Source organism: Podarcis erhardii, assembly GCF_964252035.2.
Source record: "Podarcis erhardii genome assembly, chromosome: 4".
Taxonomy (NCBI): Eukaryota; Metazoa; Chordata; class Lepidosauria; order Squamata; family Lacertidae; genus Podarcis; species Podarcis erhardii.
The window spans coordinates 77,267,590-77,281,140 of record NC_138508.1 but is presented as its reverse complement, the minus strand read 5'-3'; the positions used below and the strand labels follow the sequence as shown (position 1 = coordinate 77,281,140).

The 13,551-nt window shown below is 41.8% G+C and overlaps 1 protein-coding gene across 2 annotated transcripts; it reads right to left on the bottom strand.

The window, feature by feature from the left end:
- Nucleotides 1–570: 570 nt before the first annotated feature.
- Nucleotides 571–8,863, bottom strand: LOC309339813 (acetylserotonin O-methyltransferase-like). 2 transcript variants are annotated; one of them, XM_081858278.1, is made up of 9 exons: nucleotides 8,751–8,855; nucleotides 7,019–7,178; nucleotides 6,399–6,573; nucleotides 5,179–5,308; nucleotides 4,013–4,081; nucleotides 3,184–3,302; nucleotides 2,768–2,908; nucleotides 2,051–2,173; nucleotides 571–1,833 (listed from the first exon to the last, which is right to left on the bottom strand). In XM_081858278.1, exons 2-9 carry the CDS (start codon nucleotides 7,088–7,090, stop codon nucleotides 1,625–1,627), a joined length of 1,038 nt encoding a protein of 345 aa, XP_081714404.1. In that variant the 5' UTR covers nucleotides 7,091–7,178; nucleotides 8,751–8,855; the 3' UTR covers nucleotides 571–1,624. The 2 variants fall into 2 exon arrangements, with proteins under 2 accessions (XP_081714404.1, XP_081714403.1); XM_081858277.1 differs by having other exon boundaries at nucleotides 572–1,833; nucleotides 7,019–7,166; nucleotides 8,751–8,863.
- Nucleotides 8,864–13,551: the final 4,688 nt, after the last annotated feature.

Genomic DNA, 13,551 nt, shown 5'->3' with positions numbered 1-13,551 from the left:
GAGGGTATGCTATTACACAGATAAAATGATATTGTGAAGGCAGTCACAAGGCTGAGGTTTATAACATCTTCCATTATGGCAAAGGATCCAGCAGAAGTGGCTGGTGCCCACTGAGACTTATAGGGTGGGAGGCAGGAAGGCCAAATGGAGGTGGACCTAGAGCCAATGACTGATGGAGCCAGAGCCAACTCATTCCAGCTTTGTCCCCATCCTCCTCCCTGTTGGAGATGAAAACACTGAGACCCAGTAGGAGGAACAGGAAAGTCACTGCCATTCCCTGGTCTTCCTGCAAGTAAGAAGGCAGGCAGGCAGGGGATGGGGCCTGTCTGAATGAAGAGCAGTGCCTTATTTGCTGTACTGGTTCAGTCTCCACTGGGATCAAGCAAGCAAAGGAATTTGGCAAGCAACATGAGGGTCAAGGCAAGTTTGGATGCAGTCCTTCCTGCCACAATGGAACCTACTGTGGCGATCACATAGGGTCCCCAGACATTTCACCATCTATTGATCCCTGTGCCACCACTTTATTTCTCACTGCCACCACCCAGGCCCTACTTAGTACAATACTGAGTCCAGTCAGGGTTAAATTGGAACATGAACTTCTGTTTATTTATTGCAGTTTAACAAGCGTGTGGTTTCATAAACGGTATCGGTCAATTACAATCATGGAATGCCTATCCAGACCTATAACTTCTGCTACCTGCTCTCACTCACTAAACCACCTCTCACATATTTACTTGTCTTCCTAGCTCCTAACAGTTCCTGACTCAGCTTATTTCGCTACACTAACTCAACCTACCCACAGACTCTATCCCAACTCACTCCCACTCCAACCAACCACCCAACTCCCAACGAACCCTCCCAAAGCTTCGCCCCTCCCAAAGCTGGTTTTATAGTCCCTCTGACTCCACCCCCTGGGGTTCTGATTGGGTAACCTGTTTAACTATTTCACCTCCAGCACTCTTATATGTCAACGCCACACCTATGGCTTGTAGGAATGGTCTAGCCAGAGCCCACAAGGATGATGATCACTGACTAAATCACACCTTCTCTATTTTGCACATGGGAGCTTCCTGTGGCCCTGGTCCAATACTCTAAGACAGGGATGGGGAATTTGTGGCCTCTCTAATGTTGCTGGACTTCAGCTCCCATCAGCTCCAACCAGCATACCATCAAGAAGAAGGAAACTGCTTCAAGATCTCTCTATAAATCTCTCTATAAAACTTATAAATCAGTGTTTCCCCAACTTGCTGTTTTGGAACTACAATTCCCATCATCCCTGATCACTGGTAGCTGGGGATGATGGAAGTTGTAGTTTAAAAACAGTTGAAGAAACACTACTATGAAAAAATATGACAACTACTAATACAACAGTGGTTTAGATGTAGCCATTTTTATTATTGTCAGCTTCTCTTAGAATTCTACCGTAATGCTAAAGGGTGGGAAATATTTCCACATAGCAAGGATTTGCCAAACAAAGTATAGCGGTTGAACACGTTCAGTGCCATCACTTCTCGGCCTTTTGGCTAAGATCAAGGGTAGTAAGTCTGTTCAGTTATGGCTGCAAAGAATCAGGCTGAAATATATCCATTCAGTCATGGCGCTCATAGAATGTTCTTGGTCAATGTTATTTTCTTCCTAAAATGGCATCAAAGAGGATTGCTTTCTTTTGCTGAATATCCTTGAAGCCGGCGGCACTGAGAAGCGCATTGTACTCTGACGGGGTCCGTTCTTTTCCTTGAGTACAAAGCAGCATAACCAAACCATATATATGAGCTTCCAGTGGCCCCGTTCTGTCTTCGTTGAGAACTATTTCCACTACTAGAACTCCACCACCTGTTTTAGAATAGGACATGGAAGATGCACCGTTACATATTACAAAGCAGCATGTTACTTTTCCCAGGTGTCCTGGCATCAGAAGCTCAAGAAATAAAGGAACGCAGCTGAGCCAGAGTGGGACACAGACATAAGGGGAAGGGGCCATGGGGAAATCCACACGGCTTGGAATGAGAATCAGTTCCCACAGGAAACACCTTTGACACCATGCACCTACCAGGCTTGCAGGCCCTGTGCAGTCTGGTTAGCAGTTGCACACACTTCTCATCTGTAAAGCAGTGTAGGGTCCTAACCAAAATATACAGGTCAGCTTCTGGAATTGGATCTTTAAAAGCATCACCTGAAATAAAACAAGTAGAGAACCGGTGAAATAATAATTATTCTTACGGAAAGTATACTTCATTTTATCTTTCTCAAATTTGTAGCTATAAGGTGTGCACTTCTGTCTCCTGGTGCTTCTACTGTAGGGAGGGAAAGCTGAACATAAGAGTCCTGGGAAGAACTGTTCTCATGGTTTCCAACTCCCATCAGCCCCAGTCAGCATGAAGAAGAAGAAGAAGAGTTTGGATTTGATATCCCGCCTTTCACTCCCCTTCAGGAGTCTCAAAGCGGCTCACATTCTCCTTTCCCTTCCCCCCCCCACAACAAACACTCTGTGAGGTGAGTGGGGCTGAGAGACTTCAGAGAAGTGTGACTGGCCCAAGGTCACCCAGCAGCTGCATGTGGAGGAGCGGAGTTCCGAACCCGGTTCCCCAGATTACGAGACTACCGCTCTCAACCACTACACCACACTGGCATGGTCAGGAATGATGGGAGTTGTAGTCCAACCATAACTGAAGGGTCCCTGATTCTCAATCCCTGCTTAGTGCATGACTGTCTTGTTTGTTAGTGGACGAAAACACCGTAACCTTTGTAGAATAAAACAACATTTTACCTTTGTGAAAAGTAATTCTGTGTTCCTCTGAGGAGACAAAATGCTTCTTTCCTGTTTCCACTACTTCAGGTAGGTCTAAAATGGTCACTGTAGAATTTGGATACAATGAAATATATTCCTTTGCTAGGGCACCGCTACATCCTTAAGGGGAGAACCAAAGGAAAAAATGAACATGTTGTGCATATCAAAGTTTTCCCCAAAACGTCATGTGCAAAACTCTAAGATAGTATACCAAATAGGTGGCTGTCCAGTCATTTCATTCAGTGGCATGTATTTACCACTTTTGCAGTTCTGAGGATCTGATAGTTCAGAGCTTGGGTCATGGGTCATTGAGGGATGTTTCCTGTTCTACAACAGCAGCCTCATGATTTCGGAGTGCCAGCATAGGAAGACATGTGAGAATTTATGGTACTTACCTCCCACATCACAAACTAGTGGGAAATTAGACAGATCAAATGCATTCAACATATCTCGACCACAGAGGCTCCACATCTCATGCATAAACTCCATGAATTGTCGCAAGCTGCTCTCTGATCTAGTAATTCAAAATTGCATTGTCAGTTAACAGAGGGCATATCTTTGAACAGAGGATGGTTCTAGGCAGGAGCCATATTCCACATAATGCTGTTGCTTTTTAGTTGTGTGTGGACTTCCTTTCCTTTCTTCGGCCTCAAATTTAAATACTACTACTACTAGTAGTAGTAGTACTAGTAGTACTACTACTAGTAGTATTAATATGAATAATACATCATAATCATATTAATATGAATAATACATCATTTACTGTAGCTGTTCCTCTCACCCGACTCAGAAAAGGCTGTTTGCTATGACTAAAAGCAGTTGTGCTTCAACATTCGAAAATACTGAAGGCAAACAAGGCAGGGTCTTCACAACTAGTCTGTTAGGGTACCAACTTGAATAAAATATAGTGTGGGCCCAGGTAAGCCCCACCCCTCATAACTGATCACATAACACAGTGCATACACACCATTTGAATGGGAATGCCCATCAACCTGGGGGGGGGCCTACCCCCTCAAATATTTTATTTTGGGGTCGAAGCTCCCGCAGCCCCTAGGAGTTGGCTCCTATGTAGTTTGTGTAATGTAACACCTGATAGCAAGGAATCTAATTTTAGACATCAGGTGAATACAAGTTAGCAATAGGTTTCACACAAATTGCAAATGGAAAGCTTTGCCCATTCTTTAAAAAGAAACAAGATATACAAAAATGCATTTTTTTCTGTACCTGTACATAGCCTCATAGAAATCTTTTGTAGAAACGTCACTTAATCTATATGTCTGAGCCTCTCCTTCCCTGAAAGAGAATATTTGTTTTACTTTAAGAAAGAATGAGCATCAAAACTACAGAATTAAATTTCAGCCTCTTCAGCAAAACAATTAAACCAACTACTCATACAATTACATTTGTTGTCAAAGCTGTGTCTAACAATCACAGGTTTGTTTATTTGTAACGTCTGTGAGTTTTACCATTTTATTACCCTTTTTATCAATTTTTTAATAATCAGTAAAAAAGGTTTGTAAACAAAAGTGAGGAACAGTATTATGAGATAAATGCTATAAAGCTCCTTTTTTATATATTTTGCTATAGTGCTAAAATATCATAATACAATACATAAAGCATTATAGCATACTACCCAAAATCCAACCTTAAATTCACAGCCATTTTATCAACATGGTTAATTGCAGCAGCTGTTATGGTAGTGGTCTTGTTTTTAATCATTTTGTTGAAAATAACATTGAAACCTTTTGAAGAATAAATGGGTGTCGTTAGATAGTATTCGCTATAAGGGTTATACAGTATCGTGAATATGTGCTAAGCTTCAAATGGCTTAGCCCACAGTAGCTATGTCCTGCCAGCTCCTACTTAGTATTTTCCGCTCTATAAGATGCACCAGACCACAAGACGCAACTAGTTTTTGGAGGAGGAAAACAAGAAAAAAAATATTCTGAATCTCAGAAGCCAGAACAGCAAGAGGGATCGCTGTGCAGTGAAAGCAGCAATCCCTGTTGCTGTTCTGGCTTCTGGGATAGCTGCGCAGCCTGCATTCACTCCATAAGACGCACACACATTTCCCCTTACTTTTTAGGAGGGAAAAAGTGAGTCTTATAGAGCAAAAAATACGGTAGGTACTGAGCACAGCGAGAGGCAAACAGAACAAGTACAAGATATCTGACAAAATAGAAAGGCAATTGTAATTCTGTTTGTAGCTTACAGTGGGTGTGCAGCAGGAAGGTTAATGTTTGTGATTGCTCATCTGGAATTAGCCCTACTGAGGAAGGATCCATTAGCATTTTACATTTACAGGACAATCCTGTATTATACAGGACAGGTGGCAACCCTACAGCACTGTGACATTAAGTTCCCCACTTCAGTGCTATCCTTCTCCTCACCTCACAGAATCAGCCAGGTGCTGTGCTCTCGTATAGACAAATTCAGCATTGAACTTCAAGGAATAATACTGAGTCTTTGGGCTTCTTTTGCCAAGGTAGAGATTGGCAAGGTTGGTATTTCCATAAAGCGCTTAAAATGAAGGGGACAAAAGATTAACGTTTTCACACTTCTGTGCAAAGCCCCTTTCCTTCTCCGATTCTGCTGGGACAAAATGCTTGAAACAAGGATAATGAGGCAAAAGACACATTTCTATGATTCCATGGCATGCTGCTCGCATTGTAAAAAAAGTGCAACACTGAGACTGCAATTCTCCAGCTTCTCTTCCAGAGAAAAGTATGGAAAGACTAGGCCTCCACCTGCTGGCAGTGGAACTTCAGGGTGCAAAGCTGCCACATGGTCACCAGTGCTATAAACCAGGCATAGGCAAACTCAGCCCTCCATCATCCCTGACCACTGGTCCTGTTAGCTAGGGATCATGGGAGTTGTAGTCCCAAAACATCTGGAGGGCTAAGTTTGCCTATGCCTGCTATAAGCAGCTACTAGGAGTGGCCATTCTGAGATCTGGAGTCAAGTATTAGAAATATATGAACATCAGGCAACTTTTTTCCATTGTAACACCTAAGTCAGGAGGACAGACTCTTAATGTCCTGAGCTGCATTGGTGCTTAGTAAAAAAGTAAAAAGGTAAAGGACCCCTGGATGGTTAAGTCCAGTCAAAGGTGACTATGGGGTTGCAGAGCTCTTCTCGCTTTCAGGCCATGGGAGCCAGCATTTGTCCACAGACAGCTTTCTGGGTCATGTGGCCAGCATGACTAAACCGCTTCTGGCACAACGGAATACCATGACAGAAGTCAGAGCACAGGGTAATGCCATTTATCTTCCCACTGCAATAATACCTATTTATAATTGCTTGCACTGGCATGCTTTCACTACTACAAGGTTGATAGGAGCTTGGACAGAGCAAAGGGAGTGCACCTTCTGATCAGCAAGCCCAAGAGGCTCAGTGGTTTAGACCACAGCACTACCCACTTCCCTTACAGCTGCTTAGTTACCTGTGCTAGCTGCCTATTTGCTAATGAGCTTTCTCACTGACATTTGTAAACAACAAGGTACAAGCACATCCAACAGATCATCTCTCCTGCTTACTGGGGGGGGGGAGAGAATTAAATAGTATTTTGACTTTATAGTGTTGGTTAAATTTCCAGATAAAGAATAAATACTTTGGTTGTCCTTCCTCTCCACTTGCAGGAACTTGTAGCCAACACAGGCGTCCAGCAGTCTCTCCATCCCAAAGGGACTGGTACCCAGACGTTCAGCAATAGACACTGAAGTCAACGGTTCCTTGGACTCCATCAGCAGATCAAATACACCAAGATCAGAGGCAGTAAACATAATCTGGATGCAAACAGGGTGAGGGAGTACACAAGGAAATAGTTAAAAATGGTCTATAGTTACTGACTTTGCAAAAGGAACAAGATACTTTTGAAATACAAAAATGTTATCATATATATAATAAATATTTCTGTTGAGCGTCCCCTTGAATTATATATAAAAAAGTGGGACATAGGTATCTTAAGCAAGTTAATTTTAAATTATTGCTGTATCCCACCTGTGCTATGGGTCCCAAACATAGACTCACAGTTCTTCTCATTTTCTTATTAATACATTCAAGTGACATTAACAATATTCGAAGTTTCTGCCTTTGTTAGTGCTGGGTTGACCCCTGTAACTGTAAGATTTGCCTTGCCATTTAAAGGCATGTTTGATTCTACACATCCATTTACAAGCTGAAAGTTTCAAAGTCCTTGCAAGTATTAAATTTTGCAGACAATACTTCTACCTTTGAAATTAGAAAAGAATACTGATTCCGAAATAACAGTTTCAAAGCTTCAGCTTCTTCTGTAGCACTCATTGTTCTTTACTTCTCTGTCAGATATCTCACAGTTTTCCTCTGATGAGCAAGTTGTGGTCCTTTTATTCAGAATTCACTGAAAATGACACTGAAATGATAAATGTCTAGGTCAAAATCAAACTTAATGGACTTTGTAAATGACTGAGGCCAGAGATGTTTATGGGAAAGTCCCCATCTGCTAAGTAAAGGCATAGGTGGAAAAAGGATTTATTTCTCACAAGTGCAGGAGGAAGGAAGTACCTGGAAATTATTGACTTTGCCGATCTGAGGAAAATGTGATATCAGAACCTGACAAGTGAGAGAAAATCAGCTGGTGTCTGGAAATGCAAAATTAACAAGTTATTGGAGAAAGTTCATCAGAAGAGAGAGCAAGTGGTTTAGAGAAAACACTCTTGCTGAAATGAGGCCACTTGGAAATTCTTAAAATACAGAAACACGTTAACAAAGAAGTGTCACATACAAGTCACATAGTGGTAGCCATTTTTGTGCCCAAGTCAACAAGTGTTAATGGCAAAAATTACCAAGAAGTTCACTAAAGAACTCACTTCTCAAAATGAATTATTTGTGATAACGATATAGAGAAATTCAGGAAAATATACAAATAGTAAAGCTGAATGAGGATAGGTAAAGCATGAAGAAGAAAAGTTAAAATTTAAGAGATTGGAACATGAGAATGGAAACAAGGGGATTCCAAGAGAAAGAATATGAACAATGAGGGAGAACCAGGGATGTCACCATGAACTCCTTGAAGGAAAGGTAAAAGGTAAAGGTACCCCTGACCGTTAAGTCCAGTCGTGGCCGACTCTGGGTTTGTGGCGTTCATCTCGCTTTATTGGCCGAGGGAGCCGGTGTACAGCTTCCGGGTCATTTCCCCCCTCCCAATTTTTTTAATTAATTTTTCAAATTTATAACAAACATAAACAACATAAAAGAAAAAACATTACAATATAAAAAAACAGACAAATAAACATACAAACATTTATCCTAGCTGTTATAAACATACTTTTATAACCTCAAATCCCTCAAGCTGTGTTTCCATATAGCTCATTGTAGCAGTTTTCCAATACTAATTTCCAATAAAATTAACTTAATCAATTAACATCTTTCTTTCTTATCCTATTTCACTTATATCCATAATATTATAAAATTTAAAACATTTAAGTACTCACAATAATGCTACTTATATTATCTTAGAATATATTGCTAAATAGTCCTTAAATTTCTTCCATTCTTCTTGGTAATCCTCCTCCTCCTGTTCGCGGATTCTACCGGTCAGGTCAGCCAGCTCCAGAAAGTCCATCATCTTCATCTGCTATTCCTCCACTGTTGGTAATTCTTGTAATTTCTAATATTTAGCTAACAAAATTCTTGCTGCGGTTGTGGCATACAAAAACAGCCTAACATCTTTCTTGGGCAATTCCAAACCTATTATTCCAAGTAGAAAGGCTTCTGGTTTTTTTTAATAAAGGTATATTTCAACATCTTTTTCAACTCATTATAAATCGTTTCCCAGAAGTCTTTCACCTTAGGGCACGCCCACCCAGCTTCCGGGTCATGTGGCCAGCATGACTAAACCACTTCTGGCGAAACCAGAGCAGCGCACAGAAACGCCGTTTGCCTTCCCGCCGGAGTGGTACCTATTAGTAGCGAAAGGACTAACCTTTATGTGGCTTGCTCCCAGGTAGCAGCTGGAATCGTATGAGGCACAGGTCCCAAGTTGCCAGTGTTGTGATGTGCAATCCTTTGGCTACTCAGAAACCAGCTGCATTGGATTAAATGGCATGTAGCCATCCCCACGCACCAAGTTAATTGGGTTTAGGATTGCAGCTTTCATCAGGAGCTAATAATGGATTTGCTGAATCAGTTGCTCTGAGGAGAAACAAGAACAAAAAAACCGAGAGAGTCCTGAAGCACCTCAAAGGACCACACATTTGTTATTCTGGCACAAGACGTGATGAACTAGAGTCTATTTCATCACATACATGGTGCGATTCTCAATTATGGAGGTGTGAGGTGGGCAATGGAAGGGGAGATAGATGCAGTGGGGTCAGAGGGAACTGAAATGCCAGAAACACAGATAGGAACTGTTCAGATTCGAGCTACAATGTAGGCAGGATTAGCACAGCGACATAGCCATGATAGGCTTGTTAGTGCTAAGTGAATTTACGTCTGCAAACCATTGTCTTTATTCAGACCCAAATGAATTGAAGCGAATGTCTTCAATACTCTGGGCCAAATGCTCATTTTCCACCTCAATGTCTGGCCTTTTTTTTAAGCTCTTCTGCAGCCCAAAGAGATGTTGTCTTTCTATTTATTTACTTACTTACTTACTTACTTACTTACTTACTTATGATAACATTTTATTAATTGTCCAAAACTAACAAAAATAAAGACAACAACAATACAAAATCAAAAACAAAAAACAAAAAACAGATTGACTTCCCCCTAGTCCCTTCCTTGGTTCCATTATTAATCAACATATCTCATGTTCATTGTTAAATCCGAAAACCATTTAAGTTACTTATTGTCCATTCATAACAAAATTACAAGTAATCCTTGAACCCTGCTAATGTATTAACCTGTGTACAATGCTTCTGTATACAGTGGTACCTCAGGTTACATACACTTCAGGTTACATACGCTTCAGGTTACAGACTCCGCTAACCCAGAAATAGTGCTTCAGGTTAAGAACTTTGCTTCAGGATGAGAACAGAAATTGTGCTCCGGCGGCGCAACGGCAGCGGGAGGCCCCCTTAGCTAAAGTGGTGCTTCAGGTTAAGAACAGTTTCAGGTTAAGAACAGACCTCTGGAACGAATTAAGTACTTAACCTGTATATGGAATAAACATCTTCCATTCTTCCTTAAATTCATTTTCGTCTTTTCTTCTTAATTTCATTGTCAGTTTTGGCATTTCAGCATATTCCATTCATTTAACTTGCCAATCTTCTTTAGCTGGACTCCTTCTTTTTTCCAATATTGTGTTAGTAATGTCTGTGCGGCCGTAGTTGCATACATGAATAAATTCTTTTGTGATCTTGTTAAGTCCACTCCTGTAATTCCTAATAGGAAAGCTTCTGGTTTTTTAACAAAGGTTATTTTAAACATCTTCTTTATTTTATTATAAATCATTTCCCAATATTTCTTTATAATTTTACAGTCCTACCACATGTGAAAAAAATGTCCCTTTACATTTCCAACACTTGCTTTCCTTAGTTTTTTACATTTTTTCTAATTTGACTGGAGTTCAGTACCATCTATACATCATTTTCATATAATTTTCTTTAATCGCCACACAAGCTGTAAATTTTAACTCATTCTACCATAGTTTTTCCCATTCCTCCATTTGAATCTTGTGTCCCACATCTTGTGCCCATTTAATGATAACTGATTTAACCTCTTCATCTTTCGTTTCCCATTCCAGCAACAGATTATACATTTTTGATATTAATTAAGTATCATTTTCTATTATTTCTCTCTGAAAAGTTGAAATTTCATATGGAAATCCTATCTTTTTATCATTTTTAAATATTTCATTTAACTGAAAATATTGTAATCAATCTGTTACATTCTCTCTAACTTTGTTAAATTATTTCAATTTTAATTGGTTTTCTGATTCAATTAACAACTTTCTATATGTAGCCCATTTAGTGTCCATAGTTAATTTTTCCCCTGATATTGCCTCTAATACAGAAAGCCACCATGGTGTTTTTTGTTCTAATAATCCTTTATACTTCTCCCAAACTTTAAAAACTGCTTTCCTTATAATATTTCAAAAGCTTTGATGTACTCTTGCCTTTTCATACCATAAGTACACGTGTCAGCCAAATCTATTGTCATGGCCTTCCAAATCTAATAAATCTGTATTTTTAAATTTTATCCATTCCCTGATCCAGCAAATACAGGAGGCTTCGTAATATAATTTCAGATCTGGCAGGGAGAAGCCTCCTCTATCGTTAATATCGGTTAATAAATTATACTTTATTCACAGCTTCTTGCCCCGCCATACAATTTTTGAAATATCCTTTTGCCAATCTTTGAAGCATCCCATATTGCTTGTTACCAGGATTGCCTGGAACAAAAACAACATTTTTGACAGTACATTCATCTTAATAACTGATATTCATCCTAACAAAGACAAGTTCACTCTATTCTAAATTTCCAAAAAGATTTTCTCAGTTCTGACAGCTCCCATGGAAATCTGCAGCTAACTGAAAAGAGAGGCCAGCTTGGCACTGATACCGGGAGGGAGCTTGGGGTGTAAGAAGAGTCACCATGCCTAACTGAAAGGGCTAAATCGGCCCCAGCTTGGGTGTGCCAATGCCAGCATGCATTACATAACAGAGGGATGTCAGCATCAAGGAGGCCAAGGGGCTTTTCAGAGCAACAGGAGCAGGTGTGACCCAGAGTGACCCTTGGATGTGGAAAGAGGTGTGGGGTGGGCATTGGAGTTGTATGCAGTGGGGTCAAGGGAAATGGAATGCCAGAAACACAGATAGGAACCGTTCAAATTCGAGCTACATTGTAGGCTGGATAAGGACAGGGACCCTTTAGGATAGCGATGATAGGCCATGAAAGAAACCGACTTGGTAGTGCTGAGTGAATTTACGCCTGCAAATCATTGTCTTTATTCAGACCCAAATGAATTGGAGAGAATGTCTTCAGTACTTGTGATGTAGCAGTTTCACTCCGGCAGAGGCATACCGTGGGCAGGCTGAGGGGGGCCATTGCTCAGGCGCAGTTTCTTCGAAGGAGCACTTTGCTCCTCACCTGGTCCCTATCAGCCCCTCAATGCTTCATGAGTCCGTTCCCACATCCCAGCCTCACAAAGCAGCGTGGGGCTGGCAGGGAATGAGGAAGAAGCAACAGTCTTGTGCTCCTCCAATTGGACCGCGTCCTCCTCATGTTGCCCTCCATGCCCCCTGGGGCAACCATCCTGGACCATAGCTGTCAACTTACAGATTTGAAGATAAGGGACCAGCAGCCTCGAAAATAAGGGATCTGCAGCCAATATAAGGGATTTTAGTCAACCAGAAGCCAAACAAAGCCTCAAGCGGTGGTTCCCACAGCGCAGCAACCCGGCAAAGGGGATACAGCAAGGAAAACCACCGTCACCTCTCCGCTGGGAAGCACTGTGCAAAGGCGAGTCCCCAGGCAACGCGGCCGATTTGATCGGCACAAGGCATACAAGCTCCAACCTCCTGTCGTTCTTAGACTCCTTATTGGGTGAGCAACACAGCCAAGCAACACAGTTGGAGTTGGCCGGCAGGGAGGGAGGGAGAGGAGCTACTTCCTTTGAAACCCGGGAAATTTAAGGGACATCATCAATAAGGCACAGCAGCGGGACATGGCGCTGGGATAAGGGACTGTCCCGCCAAATAAGGGACGCGTGACAGCTATGTCCCGGGCGCTATGAAGACATGCTACGCCACTGCACTCTGGGGCTTCCCTTTGAAATTCCTCTCTAAAAACAATCATTGACCTCTCCACAACAGCCAGCAATGCCGCCTATTCTGTTAAGTGAAACCTCAGTTTGACAACCAAGAATTACAGGGCTATGTGAGGCACCTCAGGTGGCATTTAGAGTAACCCCCCAAAAAACTTCAAATAGTATTATTACATCCATATTACAGATATGGGGTGTGTATGTATGAAGGCTGGGAGAAAGAAGCTTGCCTAAGGCACCTTAAGGATGTTTTCCAGATTGTAGCTCAGTGTGGAATCCTGCACACACACACACACACACACCAGGGAGCAAGCCCTGTGAAACTAAATGGGACTTACTGTAGGTGGTATGATAAATAGCGCATTTCACATGTAACGAGAATCAGGGAGTGTGCTTTTAGAATTGTAGAATTGTAGAACTTGAAGGGACCCCAAGGGTGGTCCGGTCCAGGAATCTCAACGAAAGCATCCATGACAGGAGGCCAGCCAAGCTCTGCTTAAAAACCTCCAAGGAAGGAGAGTCCACAACCTTCCAAGGAAGTCCGTTCCACCGTTGAACAGCTCTTACTTTTAGTTTTCCCTCACACACCAAGCCCTTACAAATTCTCAGCGACATACCTGGTATGTCACCTTCTGGCTTCGTCTCCTGAGCTCCTCTCAAATCAGTTTATGGGACAGTTGGGCTATGGGCTGAATGCTTGTATTCCACCCCAACCTCCAGCCTTGCTCTTCTGCAGCCCAAAGAGATTTTGTCCGTTCTGACAGCACCCGAGGAAATCTACAGCTAACTGAAAAGGGATGCCATCTTGGCACTGATACCAGGAGGGAGCCTGAGGTGTAAGAATATTCACCATGCCTAACTGAAAGGGCTAAATCGGGCCCAGCTTGGGTTCACCAAGGCATTACATTATGTAACAGAGGAATGTCACTGTGCAGGAGGCCAAGGGGCTTTTCAGAGCAACAGAAGCAAGTCTGACCCAGAGCGACCCTTGGATGTGGAAAGAGGGAACATTTTAAGG

Bases quoted from the DNA above. Each gene is read 5' to 3' on its own strand.
- LOC309339813 (XM_081858277.1), bottom strand. From the start codon at position 7,090: ATGAGTGCTACAGAAGAAGCTGAAGCTTTGAAACTGTTATTTCGGAAT. The intron at 5,309-6,398 runs GTATTTATTCTT...CTTCATTTTAAG, and splicing joins GGAGAGGAAGGACAACCAAA to CGCTTTATGGAAATACCAAC. The intron at 2,174-2,767 runs GTAAAATGTTGT...GTTTTATTTCAG, and splicing joins CAGAATTACTTTTCACAAAG to GTGATGCTTTTAAAGATCCA.